We start from the raw sequence: 20,784 nt of genomic DNA on the forward strand, positions 1-20,784 counted from the left end.
CAACCTTGTCAGTGTGCCTGTCCGCAGGGAAGACAGCAAAGCATTCAAATTTGGAGAGGAGTCCACAAAGTTTCAAGACCCAAGTGTCTACCGAGGCACAAGAGCAGTGAGCTTGGTCACCGACATCTTGCAGCTAGGGAAACCGAGGCAGGCCATCCAGGGGAGGTCGGGGGCGGCCGACCCTCTGGCACGGCCCTGCTTCCGCGCCACCCGCCCTCTCCGCCCGCCAGGCGGCCGCAGGATTGAGGAAGTGCGTCTGGCCCCCGGCGGCCAGAGCATTGCAGGGCAGAGTACGGTAGGACCGGCAGGCCCCGGCCCTCTGATGTCGCCGATCCGCGGCTTCCAGACCCTGCCGCCGCAGGTAAGTGCTGCTCCGACCCGCGCCCTGTCCGAGGACCCGAGCGAAGCCCGCACCTTAGATCCAAGCTTTGCCCGCACCACCTCGTCCCGCGCCCGGGTCCCCGCGTGCAGCCGCCGTCGCCTGCTTGTGCCCTGCGTCTCGCCTCGCCCCACAGCCCCTCTCTCCAGCTCAGCACCCCGTACCCCGGGCGACCGCGTGCTCCGGAGCCCGGCCTGTGTCCGGGACCCGCAGGTCACAGCTCCGGTGGGCGTCTGGAACTCGAGCTGCCCGGGGTCTCTTCGCTGCCTCTCTGGGCTGCACAGCGACCCTCGCCCCTTGAAGGGTTAAAGCGAGTGCAGAGCTGGAACCCAGGAGCTGGGGCACACCGAAAACCAGCCTGGGATCGGAGCGGGGCGGGGGCGGGGAGCCGAGTTCAGAAACAAAAGTAGGAAACACTAGGGCGACTACAAAGTTCTTTTGCGTTTGAAAAAAAATTAAAAAGCCTGACTTTTAACTTGGGAGTGGGGGTGGGGTCTAAGCGTGGGTGCGCGTGGGAGTTCGTGGGCCCGAGTGGCGGGAGGCAAAGGCCCAGCGAGGCTCTCCCCGCGCGGGACAGCCGGGTAGTACTGGATGGTCTGGAGGTCTTCCCCTGCTCCACGCGTGGGGCATGTTTCTCACCCTGTGGTCCCATCACTTTGCCTATGGGCTCTGTTGCTTGATCCAGTGGCAGTCCTTAATGGATGAGAGGAAGAATTCCTGGAGGGGCAGTAAGAAAGACAGCAATGGAGAGACTCTAGGGATGCTGACAGCCAGTTCAGTCTGGCTTTTAACAGTTTGAGGCCATTACGTTTTTCTCTTACATGATGCTCATCCCTGCAAAAACCGGAGCAGGATAAATAGGGCCTTAAAGGCCGTGCTCTTAGCAAATTCTCACCAAATAACCTATTTTTGATGAGTGGGTCACTCACACTCACATAGCAGCATCAAAGGACCTACGATTTGTACACTTTGAAAAACTTTAGCATTGAATTCTTTCTGTGATTTGGTTTTCATTGTCCTTGCTCATGTTGCAGAAGAATATAGCATACCAACACCTAACTTGTCCTTAGAGGGGCTTTTCCAGTCAGCCAAACCTTTCCTTCTCCCACACCTGCAACAGTCTCCTTAATAGCTTGGATATAATTATTATAACTAAATAAACCAGCTAAGGAGATGGCTCGGTATACAAAGCACTTGCTGGTCACGTGTGAGGATCTGAATTCAGATTCAGAATCCGCTTAAAGCCAGATGAGATAAAGGTGTAATCCCAGATGGGATGTAATCCCACTTCAAGATGGGAGGTTCCCTGGAAGCTCACTGGTCAGCTAGCTTTGTGTAGGCAACGGTGAAGAAGAAGCCTTGTCTCAAACATGGTGCAAAGCAAAGACCAACAGCAGATCATCTGATGATCTCAACACACACATTCGCACGCCCCATACACACACAGAGAGAGAGAGAGAGAGAGAGAGAGAGAGAGAGAGAGAGAGAGATTAAAAATAAGAACCCTAGAAATCATCCCAGAGTAGTCTTGTGGGCCCAGTCCATTCCCTTCTTCTGTTTCTGAGACACAACAGGGCTGATGCACATACGAACTCCTACACAGTCCAAATTGCCATGTGTCCCTCCCTCCGCTCTGGATATATAGTATATAGTCATTCTTTATTTTAATGTTTCTTTTTAAAATTATGTATACAATATATTTTTTCATCTGCTTTTCCCTAGCCCCAACTCTTTCCAGATACTTCTCTCTATCCATCCAACTTGATGTTCATTCTGTCAAAAACAAAACGAAGAATACTAAGACAAACCGGACAAACCACAAAAGCACACAAAAATCGTGGATCGATCTCTCTCTCTCTCTCTCTCTCCCTCCCTCCCTCCCTCTCTCTGTCTCTCTCTCTTTCTCTCTCTCTCTCTCTCTCTCTCTCTCTCTCTCTCTCTCTCTGTGTGTGTGCGTGTGTGTGTGTGTGTGAGGCTGAATTCTGATTCTCCTTATCCCAGCTGGTATCACATTTGCACATAGCTTCTTGGTTGAGAGGTGGGACTTTGTGCCACTTCCCTTTCTTGGTGCTGGGATTTTTGTCTGGTTTGCACCTGTTCAGGCCCAGTGCTTGCTTCCACAGTCTCTATGTGTTCATACGGGCATCAGCTCTGCTCTGTCTTACAATCTTTCTACCTACTCTTACCCATAGATCCCTGAGCCTTGAGGGGAGGAGCATGACAAAGAAATCCCAGTTCGAATAGAGGGCTTCAAATTCTCTCACTCTCTGCACACTGTCCAGATGTGGGTCTCAGTGCTAACTCCCATCTACTGCACGAAGCTTCTCTGAGGTGGGCTGAGATGTGCTCTGATTTGTGGGTATGGCCATGTGTCATCAGGAGCCATTTTATAGCTGTGTCCCTTTATTGGTATACTAGTGGGTTTTCCCACGGCAACAGAATGGTGTGCATACATTCTTAATGACTCTATGATGGGCTGTGTCCTTCCTCTTCATGGAGTCTCCAATACTCTCCTCTTGTGGTTGGCATGAAATCTAGGGGCACCCTTCCCTTTCATTCCAGCTCTCTGCCATCCCACTGGCCCTAGCCCACTGTTCCCAGCCTCTCTCTCCAGCTTGAGGTGTCTGCTTTGCTGCCCCATGTCTCTCCATGTGCCTCCCAAACCTACACAGCCTCTCCCTTTCCTTCTACATCATCCTCATGGCCCCTCCCTTCTGTTTATCTCCTGCCTACTTACTCAGGGTCTCTGCTGGGGCTCCTGAGGGCAGAGTCTTCTTTGTTGACTGTGGCAACCTTGTCACAACTGTGTCAGGCGCCACCTGTGGAGAGTGGTAGATACAGTGCCGGATTAATGGAAGAAGAACTTTGAGTTAGATGTGCAGCATTCATACTGGGGGAACCTTTCTGTTCCCCAACTTTCTGCACTCATGTGGGGCTTCAAACAACATAGTTCTTGGGCCTCCCACTCCATGATATTTTGACGTCCGTTTTTGTAGGCATGAATGTTGATCAGAGGATGCTGAAAGCACTGGAGATGTCTACAACCATAGGCTGTTTATCTCCACCAGGTTTTGACTCAAGAAGGAGCTAGCTAATGTGATCTATCCCAGCATGCTTCGGTCAAACATTCTGTCTCGGTTGTCCTTCCTAAATTCTGTAGAAACACAAGTGACTCTCCTTGGTCAGAAACCTTGTAGCAAAGACTTGTTTTAGGGTCTTCCTTCCCGCTGGCATTATAAATTCATAGATACTCTGTCTTCACTGAAATGGCTCCTTTGTTATGCATTAGTACTTAGGTTTGCTCATTCATACAGGCATGAAGAGTTAGCAGAAGGAAATGGGCAATGTTTTAAAACACTATTAAAATAGTCAGCTACCGAAGAGAGCCTCTCGAGGGGCCTTCTGCAGGGCACAGAATGAAAACTCTTGTAATCTACCCCAGTGATCTGGGCATTGCTCTGCGCCTAAGGGAAGCACTGAGCTGTGTGGGCAAAGATGGAGTAACTCCAGTGACCTCGTCTTAAAGCACCTACCTTAGGGTTTTAAAAGTCAAAATAAAAATGCTGATTTTAAAACTGCCCCTATGGCAGAATCCTCTGCCTGTGGTATGATTTATGAAAGGAAACTGAAAGGGGAACCAAGCGTGCTGTGAGAGTTAATATACAGTGTTTTAACGAGAGAGAGAGAGAGAGAGAGAGAGAGAGTGTGTGTGTGGCCTAAACACATTATGTGCCAAGCCATTTCTGTTCTGAGTAAGGACTTCCACCCCTGGGGATCTTACTGTATCCTGTATGTTAGTTAGCTTTAGAAATGTGCTTGGAAGCAGATGATAGCTATGACTCTTGATTTCTGGAATTTAATGTGTAATTTGGAGCCTTGGTTTTTAAACAGGGTCTGTTTGGAGGCTCTTCTCCCTGGCTCTTTTCTCAACTTGATCTCTCAAGCTGGGTTGTACCAACTCACAAAGCTTCTGAGAACCTCCGGGATGTTGCCTGGCTCTCTGGTGTTGCCTTTCCTCTCTGTGCGGGCCAGACTTCTAACCTCTGAATACACTTCTTTGATGATGTGTCCTCTGGTTCAGAGAAGTATGGGTTATACGAGCGAGACCTGATGTGGATCCTCTTGGCCACACCTTCTCCTGCCTGGAAGAGTCTGCCCCAACCCTATCCTACCCCAACCCCAACCCACCACCCACCAAGGGCAGGGGCCTCATTCCTAAGCTTTTAGAGGAGAAATTGGAAGCACCCTTTAGTTCTGCTTGGTTCTGTGGCTTGCTCAGTGCCTACGTGGTTTCGGGGAAGTTTCTGGAACCTGCATGCTGGGACACAGTGATATTCTGAAAGTGTTCATCAGAAGGGGGGGGGGGGGGAGGCATGAGACACCAGTGACCTCCTAAGTCCTCTCTCTAAGTAGGGGCCACACTAGCCGGGTTGGAGAGTGTGGCTGTTCAAACTTTGTCTTCCGTGAAGTCCCCCCACCACCACTAGCCCTTTGAGGTTGCCAGGGTGTAGAGGGTGTGAGGGTCTATTCTCAGCAGGTGAGAAAACAGAGAAAAAAACTTTCAACTGGATGTCACACTGCCAACACCTAATGGAAGCAGCCTGCACCTTGACAGCCACACTAGGCTTTCTCCCTCTCTCCTTCTCTTCTTCTCTCCCTCTCTCCCTCCCTCTCTCCCTCTCGTCTTCTCTCCCTCTCCCCCTCTCCCTCTCTTTCTCTACCTCTCTCTCCTTCTCTCTCTTTCTCCCTCTCTCCCTCTCCCTCCCTCTCTCTCCCTCTCTCTCCTTCCCTCCCTCCCTCTCTCTCTCCCTCCCCCTCTCTCCCTCTCCCCCTCCCCCTCCCTCCCTCTCTTCCTCTCTCTCTTCTCTTCCTCTCTCTCTCCTTCTCTCCCTCTCTCCCTCTTTCCCTCTCTGTCTGAGGTGTCACTTATACAACTATTAGCTCTTGCTAATTTTGGTTATGTTCTCATTCTCAATTTTAGAGTCTTAAATGCTTATGGGTGTGCACTTTATGTATAGAATGGACTATGGTAACACTAGTAGGAATACACTTTTTTTTTTCATGTGCTAGCACCTTCCTGTCCTGGGCCAGGTCTAAGCAGGCCCTTCTGTACTGTCAGCAAAGCAGCAAAGCATCATGGGCATTCATGTTGGAGGGTCTCCAGGGCCAATGGGATTCCACCATGTGCTTAGCCTCAGATCAGAATCTGTTAAGTTTTAGGAGATGACTCTTAATTTGGTTAGAAGTTTATGTGGCCAGGAAATCCATGAATTGTAAGTTATTTAGCCACACCTCTGATTGAAAATGAATTGTTCTTAATATAAATGTTAACTGAATTAATCCAGTGGCTATAGTTCTTTACCTTATACCAATAATCACACAGAAAAAACAATATTTATTTAAAACTGTGCCTCAACAGATGATCAATTACATGACCTATCTTTACTTTTTAAGCTAATCTGGCTCCCTCCCAGACCCATCCCATGTTACTTGCATATTGTTATTGATCTCACTCTTCAGACCCCTTCTTTATGGCTTCAATTCCTCCATCCTGCCACTGTCCCAAATCTCCCTCTCTCTTCTCCCTCTCTCTTCTCCCCCTCTCCCTCTCCCTCTCTCCCTCTCCCTACCTCTCTCCCCCTCTCTTCTCCCTCTCTCCCTATCCCTCTCTCTCCCTCCCTCTCATTCTCTCTCCCTCTCTCCCTGCTTTCTCCCTCTCTCCCCCTCTCCTTCCTCTGGTTGGTGGACATCCTGACCTATTCTCTTTTTTGCCCAGCCATTGGATGATCAGCATTTATTCACAAGGTAGATAATAACTAGTAAGAATTGTTTACACAAACTTGAGACAGGAGATTTTTGACATAAGCATTACAATGCCATGTCTGGAATGAAACAAGATATGAGGGCAGAAAAGCCAGCATTTGAATAACACAAGGGTAAAGTTTACACAGTACACAAAAACACTTGCCTACATTTGACCTTTACCCACTATGTGCCTATAGCACCCCCTCCCCACATTGTGACAACCTAAAAGATCTCTAGATATTATCAAATATCCCCTTGGAGAGAGGCAACATTTACAGGGTTCATGCGATGTTATAACCTGTAACAACTCCTAGATGCTTTCTCTTTGGGACCATTGCCTGGTTGTCATTTAGGGTCCACCCCCAAGCATCCATAGATATCTGTCCCGAGCAAGGGTCTTGTGAGCAGCCATGTGCCCACCCCACCCCAGCTGAAGCATTCGTCCTGCCGACAGGAGGCCTAGTTTTGCTGTGTTGGCGGCATCAGGGTTCCATACAGGGCCTGGCTGCTCCAGTGTAAGATACAGTGGATAGTGTGGAACAAACAGCAGGTGTACACAGCCAGTGATGCTCAGAGGTCACTGTTCATAAAAACAGTGATGCTCAGTCGCGTCACGGTGGGATGGGAGGGGTCATTGTCCTTTCAGATTTGGCCAGACACACGGACTGTGAAGAAATATACAGAGAAAGGGGAAAGCCCATGACAATGGAGAATATCTTGAAGGGCCTGCAGAAGAGGACTCGAGTTGGAAAACGTTCTAATTTGATGTCTTTCCCCACCAGGATGAGCGTGTGTCTGCAGCGACATGACTAGGTGTCCGTGCTTCGGCCCACCTGCACAGTGGTGGTTGCGGTGACAACAGCGAGACTTTCCTTTGGAGATCTGCTGCCTGGGGGGTTGATGGCTGGCACGTCACAGCGGCCACCCAGTATGTACTGGTGTGTGGGGACAGAGGGATTAGCTGTGTGTCCAGGACCTGCCATGGAGACCCATAATGGTAAGTGCAGGGGCTGAGCAGGGGCTGCCATGCTCCGCCTATAGAGACCTTAGGCTCACTAAGAATGGGTATTTTCAACCAAAGAAAATAAAATTGTGATTATTTGGTGATTTTTCTGTATCTTGGGATTCTCATTTAAATTCCTAAAATTGAGAGGTCATGTACAAAATGTATTATGCTTTCAGAGAATATGAAAGTGGGATGTCATATTAGTCAAAGGATTTTTAAAAAAATGAGGATTCCTTCCTGGTTTTACACTATAAAAATACGTGTTTACCAAAGAACAACTGAGAAGAGAAAAAGAGAAGTTTAAAAAAAAAAAAGACACACCTAAGTTCCCACTATGCCAACAGCAGCACTTACAGGCAATGGCTTTACAGGCAGTGGCTCACCTGTTCCCTTTAGTCTGTTTCTCTGTGGTTAAGTGACTTGGGTTTCACTCTATGGCAGTGGTTCTCAACCATGCTAATGCTTTGATCCTTTAACACAGTTCCTCATGCTGTGATGACCCTCAACCATAAAATCATTTTTGCTGCTACTTCATAACTGTAATTTTGCTACTGTTATGAATTGTAATGTGAAAATCTGTTTTCTGATAGTCTTAGGTAACCCCCGTAAAATGGCGGCTCCAACCCCCAAAGGGGTCTGGACCACAGGTTGAGAACCACTGCTCTGAACTATTTACAAGGTTGATGCGATCTTACATGCTGCTGTCTCCTAGCCTTCTGTACATGACAACTACCAATTACTGCCCAGGTCCTGGGATGAAGGGAAACTTCAGGGACCACTAGTGAAATTATTCATCCAGTACTTAATTTCATTTTGCTTTGTTTTGAGCCAGGGTTTCTCTGTGTAGTCCTGGATGTCCTGAAATCCCCTCTATAGACAAGATTGGCCTCGAACTCACAGAGATCCACCTGCCTCTGCCTCCCAAGAGCTGGGGTTATAGGTGTGTGCCACTGCCACCGGGCCTAATACCTAATTTCTATTTGGACATTTGAGTTACATCTAAATGTTTACTCTTCCCTAAAGCAGCACATTCCTATATTTTTATACGTGGCTTTCAGGTTCTTCCCATAAGACAGGCTGATTGAAGTCAGGTTAAAGATTTTCCATCAGAGCCACAATGCTTTAATACCAATGGCATATCATGGATGTTGCTGACAGTGTGTGTCTTAGGGCCAGGATCTGAGCACTTTATCAAATAATCTCACTAAATCCTCACAGTGATCTGTGGAGACAATGCTTTTTATCTGTTTGTTTACGTGTGTGTGTGTGTGTGTGTGTGTGTGTGTGTGTGTGTTATGAAGGAATCTTTAAGCAGAGACATTTGTTCAGTTTCCTGAGTTTTTTTTTTTTTTTTTTTCTCCAAAGCTTTGCACATGCTAGCTGGAGAATTTGAAGATGAGAGACATCAAGAACCTTATTTAAGGTCAACAACTCCTAAGTCACAGAACTGCCACCTGCACCCTGTCTGAGCCCCTAGTACACTTACTCTCAAATGACAGGCTGTCTGTCGCACATGTTTTGAGAGAGCCCACATATTGAGTATAAGGGGCTTCGTGCCCTTAGCCATAGCAACAATTAGTTAGCTAGCACTAACTGGGATGATGTTTTTTTGCACATAAATCAAATTAATTTTTGTTTTGTTTTGACTTCGCTCGCCCCGGCACTAAATGTCCCAGAGTGTTTGACTCGCATCTTTTAAATTTTCTGTCTTTTTCCCCCAGAGGTGCTTTGTGAGTATAATCAGGGTGACCAGGGGAGTACAATGCTGTCTTCCACTCAGGTAAAATCTCATCCTTTCCAGCTCAGCTCCTCCATCCCTCCTGCTACTCCTTTTAGCTCTCCTGAAGAAAAGGATAAAAATAGGTGTGAGGTGTGAGCACGGGGACATTTGGACAATATCTCAATGTGTGCTTCTCCACCCTTGGTGACAGAACTACCCTGCACTCAGAACACCTGTACTCTTCCAAGATGGGCTGATCATCTCACACATAGCCTATTTAATTTTATTTATTTATTTATTTATTTATTTATTATTTATTGGTTTTTCAAGACAGGGTTTCTCTGTATAGTCCTGGCTGTCCTGGAACTCACTCTGTAGATCAGACTGGCCTCGAACTCAGAAATCTGCCTGCCTCTGCCTCCCGAGTGCTGGGATTAAAGGCGTGCGCCACCATGCCCAGCACAGCCTGTTTTATAATGAAGTGCCTGGTGCCTCATGCAGTTGATTAAGTGCTGTTTTGTACGTGGAAAACAGAAAGCTTGTATGCATGTTGTACTATCATACCGGATCATAATTGGAAACTATATAAGTCAGGGGATGTCTGTATACACCAAGACCACAGCCAGGGGGTGGCTGAGAGGCATCGAGGGGTAGTGCTTGTTTAGGAACAAGCCTGCAGAGCTGTGACTCACACTCCAGGTCAAACGTGCTTCGCCGTCCCTTTGCCATCAATGTCTTTTTGGAATAAGTGGCATTAGACTCAGGTCTCCTTTACCTGAGCCCTCTTCAGAGTCCACTTTTGGGTTTGAAGGTCTCCTCAGATATGGGTTGTTCCTTCCTGCCCCCTCCCCCACGTCCCTCCCCAACACATTCTGAGGCCAGGGAGTGTCTTAACCTCTCAGCTCGATTCTCCCAATGGCATCTACCAGCCTCATGTCAGGGAAGACTGCTCCAGACCTGTTTTTGCAGTCCTGACTAAGAAAAGTCAGCTGCCAGAGGAGAAACCAATCATTCTCAGATTATAGAGGGGCAGCTCGCCATCTTTGATAAGTCCCTAGCATATAAACATCTTTTAAAATGGCCAAATTCTACAAACTTGCATGAACTGTTTTGGGAGAAAAAAAACTCACATTTGTTGACGCTCCAGAGTTCTTTGGAAGTGCTATTTTATGCCGTGCATTCATGTGTGCTGTGTGTTTCTGCATAGCCCTACCTATCTTGACTTGGATGTGTTTAGGGTGGTTACAAAGCTCAGGCATTTGCAAGCACAGACCAAACTGCAGCATCACAGCAGGTGGCCTGTGTGCTCACCATGCCCCTCATGAGAATGCCAGAGAGGGACTCTGAGGAGCTGGAGGAGTCATTTTAGAAAGCCTTGTGGCTTTCCGATGATGGGCAGGAGGAGCGGCCAGCCCTTTCCTCTGCTCGAGAGTCTAGCAGCTAGACACATTCCTTTGACAAGCATGGCATGTTCTTTTGTATGCCCATACCAGCTAGAGTGGAAAAACCTGCTCTACCAGCTAAGGCGAGGCACCTGGGAAAGTAGATCAGCTAGGAAACTTCCAGATAACTCAGCCTCTCCTACACAGCTGAAGGTATGGGGAGGGGCTGGAGGGGACCCATCTTTGTGTGAGGGTCCTGCTCTTGTCCCTGAAAGATGTGAAACAGCTACCTACCTCTTAAAGCACTATTAACTGCCAGACCCAGCATGGATCAAAGAAGATGGAGCATCCCAGAGGGGCTTCAAATCCCAGGTTGTTACATAGCTACTTGAAATCTCTTTGTCCTCTTCTTCTTCCTCCTCTTCCTCCTCCTTTTCTCCTCCTCCTCACCTTCCTCCTCCTCCTCCTCGTCCTCCTTTGGCTTTTAAAACTATGCATTAATTATCTGCCATGTCACTGTAACCACATCGTTTGCCCAAGTGGGGACTCCTCATGCCTTCCAGGAAATAGATCGTACTGGGAAATGCCTCTAACACATTAGCCTGTATGCTTCTGTGTCAGTGTGTGGTTGTGCTTGCTGGGATGTGTGGGGTGCATGTGCTAGACAGGTCAGTGGAGCCATCTTCTCCAATCTGAGCACAGGGGCACATTGAGTCTCTACATTGAGGGTCAAGTACATGGTGTCTTACTAAGTGGGCAAAGAGGAGTGACTGGAAGATAGTCTGCTGAGCTGTGGTCAGTTCACGCAGGCGGTGGTTAAACCGAGCCCAGCTACGTGAGCTCTGGGCTAAGGGAGACTTGTAACATTTACCTTAATCTGAGATTGAGGCCTCTCAAGTATTTTTCCATAAGGTGCTTGCTCACGTCTAGCAATAGGGAACTGACTGGCAAGCCAGAGATATGTGGCTTTCTTAGGAAGCGGATGCCGTGAATTCTATCCTGCTATTAACTAGTTCTGCCCAGTAAGGCAGCTTAAATCCCTTCAGCCCTTTCTTTGGAAACTAAATGTGCCTCCTGCTAACGGCTGAATCCTGGCTCTCCTTGCTGATTCCTTCTTAGGCTGAGGCTTCCGGATGCTCTGACGGGCAGTCCCCATGGCATGTTTGGCTCCCATAGTGCTTAACCTTCTTCTAACCTCAGTCTGTCTATGGACCAACCCTTAGCCTGTGGCTTCCTGGGTATAGAGAAAGAGCAGCCCCCACCTTCTCTAGCCTGCCATGGGTGGGCGCTAAGGACCCCTACCCCCACTCTGAGTGGCCAGAGCCTGAGGTGGTAGCTTACTCAAAGCCTCAGTCCTCCCCTCTTCCCTAATCTGCACTTGATCGCCACTGAGTCACCCCCTCCCTCCCCCTTGTGTCTGGGCAGAACAGACTTTGTGCCCAGGCCCAACCCATTTGTCACGCATTCAGCAGCTAACAGAGGTATCCAGTCTAGCCATTCGTGGTCCTGTGGGCACAGATGTCCCTGGTCCATGTGAGTCAGACCTTGCCACAACTAGAAACCATTTAAAAGAAAAATGAAACTCTTTGGTCCTCCAGCGATGAATCCCCCAACTTGTAACATACAAACCTAGACTCAAGGGGGGTGAATGTCACACAGATTCTGGGGTACTATTTTGTGAGAACTGTGCTTAGCATTCTGACTTCCCCCCCCCCCCCCACACACACACACCTCACTTTCGGTTTCTGATCCACTTCTCTCCCAGAGTACTGGGAAGCAGCAGAGAGCCTCATCTGCCAGTGGGCAACAGAGTTTCAAGGCAAACAGTTGGCTGTCCACAAGGTTGTGTTGCCCAGTTGGGATGCTCCACAGCTTCTGTGCATTGGAAGTGCTTCCCACAGGACGTTTCCCATTTGCAGTAGGCTCATCGGGACATGACTCCGTTGTAAGGTGGAGTCCTTCAACCTCTCTTTCTCCCTCTGCATTATTCACTACTCAGGGCACCCTTTCCTGCAATCTATCCAGATTCTATTTAACTGCCATGCTGTTGAATGACATTTGTCATGGGGAGGAGGGTAGAAGCTACCCAAAAAGAGCATTCGTCTCAAGCAATATGCTGTCCTTGAAGCTCTGATCTTGTGGAAAGAATCACACAGTAGTTTAATTGGACACTGTGTTTCAGAAACATGGATGGCTTAGGATTTCAGTTTGCTTTTCCAGTTTCTACTAAAGTTGGCCCTTCTGAGCCCCCATCCACTGTTCAGGAACCAAGGGTGTGTTGCCAAATGTATTGTAAAAATCATTTACTTGGCCCTTTCAGGAGAGCCAGAAGGAAAATAGTTGACTTCTGAGACACTGAGTGTCTGAAAGAGTGGGAGGTATTTAAAGTCCCCAAGAGCTTGTGGTCTGTTGTTGTAAATATAGAAGTGTGGGATGGTGACAATTTTGAGGTTGAAATTTGAATGCAAAATGGCAAGGATGACACCGAGGTTCTTGAGAAAAACTGGTCTGGACTTAAGATCTGTGAGCACCCAGCGGTAAGGGGGTGGGGGTTGCAGGTGGCCCACACCTTTGGGGGTTAGAGATGAAGAAGCCGGACCCTGGTTCTGTAGTGGTGCCGGGTGGGAGGTGGCAGGGCAGGGCCCTAGGGTGCCCACTCCTGCCCCAGCGGACAGACTCAAACAGCATCCGTGAGCAATTGATCCTGCCTCTGTGCAGACATCAGCAGTACCTCTGGATTCCAACATAAGAGACAAACAAAGGTTTACCCGCAGTGGGCAGGGAACATTCTCCTAGACCCAGTTACTACTTGAAAGTTAAGGAAATCAGGTATCCATATGTAATTCCATACATTCTTGCAAGAGATTGAAATAATACAGGGAGAGGCGTCACCTGCTGACGTTTCTCATCTTGTATAGGGCTGACTACCATTAGGTGAATGTAATGTCTTGACCATGTCACACACACACACACACACACACACACACACACACACACACTCACATGCACACACATGCATCTTGCCTGACATGGTTTATACTCAGTTGTTCTTTTTTTTATGATCCTAGAATCTTATCCAGCACCTCAGGCATTCTCAGCCAGTATGTGCTGAACCTTAGCTATATTCCCAGCCTCACCAATCTTACACATTAAACACGCAGCCTTTTTCCCTAAGTGATGTTAGAGTTCACTCCACATGGGCCATGGACATAAACACAATCCTATTCGTTCATCATTTCCTTGGTGCAGTGTCTCTAGAGTCACTGTTCTCAGCCTTCCTCATGCTGTGGCTCTTTGATACAGTTCCTTGGGTTGTAGGGACCCCCAACCATAAGATTATTTTTGTTGCTGCTTCATAACTGTAATTTGCTACTGTTATGAACTGTAATGTAAATGTCTGTGTTTTCTGATGGTCTTAGACAAACCTCTGTGGAAAGGTCATTCAACACCAAAGGGCTGGTGACTCATAGGTTGAGAACCACCACTCTAGACTCTCTACGGTTTGCATGTCCCCATTGCTAGGGCTCTTGCTTGGAGACTCAACCCTGGCTTCATCCTGTGAAACCCTGGTGTGCACATCCTGCCTTTACCTTGCACCCTACCCAGCTTCCCCCTGAACTCTTACTTTGGTCTGTTTGACGAGAGGACCCCAGCGAGAAGGTTCTTGAGGAAGACTTTGCGGGAGACATGATGGGATTGTGTTCTGGGTGGCACCTTCACATCCCCTGGGGACCTGCCTGCCCCCACTTGCCTTCTGGGTTTGGAAGAGCTCCTTATTACTTGATGCGTTTTGTCTCTCACTGTTCCACTGCACCGTCTCCCTCTTTTTCCTCTGTTGAGAACATTGAACTCTTCCAGCAGGCTCAGTGTTTTTTTAATATTTGTTTGTTTGTCTGTTTACATCCCAAACACTGCTTCCTCCCTGTACCCCCTCACAGAGACCCTCCCTCACCCCCTCCCCCATCCTCCCACCCTGAAACATCAGGTCTCTGTCACATTTGGTGCCCTCTCTGACTGAGGCCACACAAGGCAGCCCTGTTGAGGAACAGATACCACAGTCAGGCTACAGCTTTAGGAAGAGCCCCCACTCTAGTTGTTGGGGGGCCCACATGGATGGAGGCTGAGCAGCACATCTGCTATATATGTGCTGGGAGCCTCTTTGCAACCTGTATGTGTATTTTTGGTTGGTGTTTCAGTCTCTGAGAGCTCCCAGAGGTCCAGGTTAGTTGACTCTGTTGGTCTCCCTGTGGGGTTCCCATCGCTCACCAACCTTCCATAAGAGCTCCTGGCCGCCATCCAATGGCTGTGGGTATCTGCCAGCTCAGTCTTTTGAACTGTAATAACAGACAGCTCAGGCAAGAGTTCTTTTTCATCATGATTGTTGGCAATGGGTGGTCCTGGTGTGTATTCCTTTCAGGCTTGGAAATGTCTTTGGTATTGTCTTTCTCCTCTCCTTCCTCTCCCTTTTGTCGTTTCTGTAGAACTCGTCTTGGTTAAGATGCGGGTCACTTCACTTTAACACCTGCTTTTGTTATTTGTCCGATTAGTTACTTACTTATTTAGAGGCTCTCACTCTGTACCTTGGGCCAGCCTGGAAGTCACTATGTAGCTCAGGCTGGCCTAGAACTCATGGAAATTCTCCTGCCTCAGCATCCTAAGAACTAGAATAACAAGTACAAGTCCCAATTCCAGGCTTGCCACTTGTGCTTATCCCCCAAACCTTCGCATCCTTCATTATTCTGTTCATGAATATCCTGATCCTGGGTTATACGTGTGGGGTGTTCTTGAATTCCAGGGAACTCGAAGTTTATTTTATTCTAGCACCAATTATTTTAATGTTTTCTTTGATCATTTATCTCTCGGATGTTAAATTATTTAGAATCAGTGTATCTGCGATGAATCCTAGGAAGGCCCCTAATTATCTGCGCTCTCTCTCTCTCGCTCTCTCTCTCTCTCTCTAAGCATTTTCCCATCCTTTGACTCTTACATTCTTCCCACCCCACTTTTCTTCAATGTTTGCTGCGTTTTGGGGGAACATGGGGTTCACATAGATGTCCCAGCCACCACTGACCACTCACAGTTACTTACCGTCAGCACTTTGAGCAGTAGCATGTCTCTGTAGTCAGTGACACTCACTGCTGTATGAGTGCCATAGGTTTCACGGACAAGATTGGGAGCAGCACAACCTATGAATAATACAATCAGACATATCTAGAAGGCAGTTTGATGACACAACCATCCAACAAAACACTACCAATATGGTCTCCTCTAGGGTCTGTGAGTTTTCTAGCGAGAGAATTATACTCTACTATAGTACCAAGCTTGACTTCCCTCTTATGGAACAGGCCTGAGATCCAATCAAGGTTGGCTACCCTCATAAACAGTCATATTGCTGGTGTACCAAAGGTAGGTGCCTGGTAGGTTAGTACTGTAGAGGGAAGGAAGGGTCCCGCTATGAATAAGACCACGACAGCTTTTCTCCCAGCAGATTAGACAGTGCCTTCCAACACTTTGAAAGCTACTCAACAAGAAGAGTTTCCTGGTAGGTTCAAGACTGATTTCTTTGCATCCTGAAGCCAAAATGAGTGTGTCTTCAGCTGTGGGCCCCTACCATGTAGCTATGATGGGCGTCCAAGAGCAATGGCAATAACCCGTGTTGTTTCAGGTGCCCGTAGAACCTCCCTGACCAGTAACTTGTAGGGAGGCAATCCATGGCTGGCACTGAGATTTTCTTTTAAAACACACGAGTAGATGGCATTGGCTCTTAGGTGTGGTTGACCAGAATGAAGGGGCCATGAGGAGGTAGAACAAACATGTATTGACTATACTAAAAACAACAGAGAATCCCTTTGAGAATTTATGCACTGTATGTCAAAGCCTGGTATGAACCAGGCTTGGAAAACCAGAAATGTCTTCCTAATGCTTAGAATCCAGGGAGGAATCTCATCAAGCAAGAACTAATTAGCCTGATAACAATATACACTCCGTGATTGCCTAGGTTTGTCTGGCACGCTCAGCTGAGTGTTCTTCTTGCTTCATCCATGCATCTGCTCCCTCAGTGATCCTCAGTGTGACCTTCTCCTCTTTAACACAACCTACAGTTGACAGTTCCAGAGTTCAGTGGTAGGAGCTTCTAGGCTTTCAGAAGGCTCCAGTCCAGAACTGGAGCAGTTGTACTTTGGCCATCTCCTACAAGTTAAAACAAGCCAGGAAGCAAGGTCAGATTGACCCTACATAGGAAATAGGCTCTGTTTCTGTCCAGGATAAAGGGCAACTCTTCATATGGTATTGATTTTTAGTTACTGTAAATCATTTCGAAAAGTTTTAAAGTCTACAGGAGGATTGCATAGGTTCTATGTAAATACTGTATGACACTTGACATAAAAGCTGCCACATCCATGTGTTTTGCCATCCAGAAGAAGCCTGGATCCAATCCCTGCAGATGCCAAGGACTGACTGTGCCTATCACATTCTTTAAGGAAAGACATAATATTTTGCCTACTTAGACAGATGTGGGTGTTGGGAATTGAACTCAGGATCTCTGGAAGAGCAGCCAGTGTTCTTAACCGCTGAGCCATCTCTCTAGCCCCGACCTTCTACTTCTTGATTTGATTTTGTCTATATAGTTTTCCAGTGTTTTAGCATAATGGCATCCGGATTCTTGCAAAAAAATTTTTTTTTAATTGTTACTCTCGACATAAAATTCAGAAGCTTAAAAGAAAATACAATGAAAACCTTGACTTCCCACCTTCCACCCACTCCCTATCTTCTAGTTTCCTTTTCTTCCAAAGAACAGACAGATGCCCGCTTCCCCTTGTTACTTTTTAAGCTCAGAAACCACAGGTTCTGTCTACTGCACACAACTCTGTGACTCTCTGTTCTCATCTGATTTCAGAAGCTAAGCAGGGTCGGGCCTGGCTAGTATTTGGGCAGGAGGAGCTATACTTTCTTAAGCTTGAGTTCACCGTGGTGGCTTTCTCATCCATAAACCTTTAGCCTGTGTAACCTTTTATGCTTTCTCTCCATTTAATGTGGTGTGTGTGTGTGTGTGCATCACAAAATGAAAGAGACTACTGTAATAAACTCCATGGTGTCTGTCTCGTGGTGTCAGCTAATTTACACTTGGCCTGTCTTGATCTGTGAATGTTCTACCTCTCTCCAGATGACTGGGACCTACACACAGATTTACAACTTCCGAAGTCTAAAAGCATTCAGAGCACATCACATGCATACTTTAACATTTTTTTTTAAAAATCCATTAATATTATCTAATCGGTATTTGTGTGTGTCTCCTTTATCTATTCACTCATTTTAACCACTGTTTTTCTCCAGTTCAGCTGGCTGGTTCGTTGTCTCTGTGTCCTGGAGAGCAACACCGTCCTAAGACTCTTACTTTCTATTTTCTCCCTCATTTCTGTTTTCTGTGCAGTTTCATTGCTGATAGATAAATCCACATGATCTTTGCTGGTTCCCACTGTCTGGATCTGGGCTTTGCATTCTTGTGTAGGCTGGCTTGTTTTCCTCTTCCCCACGGTTTCTTTGGACCTGGAGGGCTGGATAGATTCAGGGAGATTTGTTGGCAAGAGCACCAGGGGTCTGTGCATGTCCCTCCTACTTTGCCTCAGGAGTTAAAGAATGTCTGGTGTCTCTCTTTGATATTTAGATTTTTTTTTTTCCCAGAGATTTTAGCTGGTGTCATTATTAAGGTCCTGATGGGTTTTCCAGTTTGTACACAGTGGGAAATCCTGGCTTTGATCCCCAGTTCTTCATGAAACCAGGTGTGATAACAAATACCCATAACCCCAGCACTCAGGAATCAAAGGCAGGAAGATTAGAAGTTCAAGGTCATCTTGACTATGCAGTGAGTTGAAGCCAACCTGGGCTACATCAGATCCTGTCTCAACAAGAGGAAAGGGTGCTTTTCAATCCTTCTTCAGGGATTAGCAGATAGACATCTCTAGGTAGCATCTTCTCTGTAGTTCCTTTGGTTTCAGCTATGGGGGAATGTCAGGACCGACCGAGGCTTGGCTCTTCCCTGTTTGTTTTTCTACCGTGAGTCAGCTCCTGAGTATCCTTCACAGGTGACCAATGAGGGCTTTACCCTCTCAGTATCACCATGAGCTAAATTGTTCCTCTTTGGCTAGTAGGCCCCTTGGGTTGCTTCCTCTGCGTTTGGCACAAACCATCTGTCAGAGAGTGGCCTTGCTTGCTTACCTGACAAGGTTGTACTTACCCTATCTGGGACCTGGAGCCCAACTCCTCTCCGAGAAGTCCCATTTTTCTTGGCTGGTCCCATGATTTTATTTATTTTATTTATTTTTTATTGTTTTGTGCATGCTTTGTCTTGTTCCAGCTGCTGCTCATGGTGCCTCATGATTGCATCTCTCCCTCCCACCACCCTCCCTCCTCCCTCCCTTCCTCCATCCCACCCCTTGGCTTCCATGTCTCAATTTTGGTCAGTCTGTCTTTCCTTAAGATTTTATTTCACTACTACTTTAATGGAGTTGACTTGGCTTTTTTTTTCCCCTTTCTCTTTTCTTTACATTTTATATTCTTCTTTGCTTTTCTACATTTCCCACTTCCTTTTCCAATTTCTTGCCTAGTACCCTGCCATTTCTGAGAACGTGTCTTAATTCAATTTGGGAATTATTCTCACCGATTCAATTATATTCTTAGAGTAGATTATATTAGATAATTCTTAATTTTTTTTATTTTTATTTGATTTTTTTGAGAACTTATTTATTTAATTTTATGTATATAAGTGTCTTGTCTGCATGTATGACTGTGTACCACATGCAAGTCTGGTGTCCCCAAGAGGACAGAAGAGGGTGTCAGATCCCCTGGGCCTGGAGGTATGGACAGTGGCCATCTGCCATATGAGTGCTGGGAATTGAACTCGGATCCTCCATAAGAGCAGCTAGAACTCTATCCCTGACCCATCCCTCCACGCCCACTTTTTAAAATTTTTATTATAGACTTATTTTGATAAAAAGGGACCCACTCCTTTTTCAATCTGGGGCTCCACCTGTGCATTTAACTGAGTGTCGAAAATAAGTGTGGGAAAAAATGACCTCTGTGTGGACCTCTTTCAGACCCCATGCTCGTAAGGCTTCCCATGGGACAATTGTTAGCTCACACATACATAGTGCTGAGTGTCATCAGTAATCTGCGGATGCCACGTGCACATGCTACATCATTTAATAAAACAGGTTGAGTACCTGCAGATATTGGTGTGGAAGGGCAATCCTGGACTCAACTTGAGTACATGTGGGGACGGGGCAACTGTGCCCTCCATGTCTCTTTCCTGCTTGTCTCTGCTTCCATGCCTCTGCTACTGTAGCCTCTGTTTGACTTTCCAGATCACAGCGGTCACTCCTGCACCTTCTGCACTTTCTGTACCTCACCTGCTTCTCTACTGTCCAGCTTCTCTGGTTTTCATTTAGTTCCCTGGGTGTTTTGTTTTGTTGTTGGTTGGCTGGTTTTTCTAGCTGGTTCTGGGTAGAGACAGGCCTCTGAGATGCTGGAGAGTGGCCTTGAGACACACCATGGGGGAGTTCAGGTGCTGAGTCAGCCTGTCCCCAGGATGAGGTGACATTAGCTTTCACCATGAGAGCCTAGATCTCCCTCATTTCAGTGACTAGCTTACATTTCCCCTACCCTATTTAGAGCAGTAACAAAAGGATATACTGAGAAAATCATACTCTGAGCTCAGCCAGACCCCGCCCCTCACAGACACTGTCTCTATCAGCTGCCCATACCTCCATGTGAACACTGTCTGTACACTGTCACATCTGCCTGGCATCCTGTGAGAATATATACTGGGCTGAATACCAACTTCTCTAGTAATTTGGTTCATCTCTGGTCTTCCTCAAGGGTTGTGGCTATCTGGTTGGGTTTCAGTCTTTGTGTTTGAGATTCCCCCCATGGATTTCTGTGCAGCTGCCATCAGTCCCAACAGTCTGTAGGAAGCAGGCAAGGAGACAGCAGCAGACTCCCTGTGGGGCACACCCAGAGCATGTCTCCTGAGCAGGAGCATCTATCAGGTGTAAGTCTTGCCTCCCACTCTGTTTCTCTAGTACAGATGGGACAGATCTCTTTGTCCCCACTGCCTGGCACAGGCTGGACTAAACCACAGGAGTCCATCCCTCTGTGGCCTTGCTGGAGTCCCTCTCTCAGTCCCCTGCCAGCAGCCCTCATTTCTCCTGCTCCTGTGCACAGCCTGGGCAGCCTCGGAGCATCCCTAGCCTCCTCCAACCCACACTCCATGACTTCTGGTCCTCTTCGTACACTAATATGATGTTATACCACGGCACTTTTTGATCAAATTTATTATTCTGTGTACATGGATATGTGCACACAGCATATTTGGAGGAAAGACGACAGCTTGCCCAAGTCAGTTCTTAACTTAACCTCCACCCTATGGATCCTGAGGGTTGGACTCGGGTTGTTAGGATAACGTTAATTCTTTTGCTGTGGTATATATATATATATA

The 20,784-nt window shown here is 47.1% G+C and overlaps 1 protein-coding gene across 1 annotated transcript in view; it reads left to right on the plus strand.

Moving 5' to 3' along the window:
* The window catches only part of Lrrk1 (leucine rich repeat kinase 1), a 128,977-nt gene continuing 108,193 nt past the window's right edge, over positions 1 to 20,784 (plus strand). The window contains exons 1-2 of the mRNA XM_021167567.3: positions 1 to 361; positions 6,967 to 7,181. Coding sequence (XP_021023226.1) covers positions 7,085 to 7,181 — 97 coding nt within the window. The 5' untranslated portion in view covers positions 1 to 361; positions 6,967 to 7,084. The remainder of the gene's footprint in view (positions 362 to 6,966; positions 7,182 to 20,784) is intronic.

The sequence above is a fragment of the Mus caroli genome, unplaced genomic scaffold (genome assembly GCF_978045245.1).
Source record: "Mus caroli unplaced genomic scaffold, Mus_caroli_1 scaffold_8, whole genome shotgun sequence".
Taxonomy (NCBI): Eukaryota; Metazoa; Chordata; class Mammalia; order Rodentia; family Muridae; genus Mus; species Mus caroli.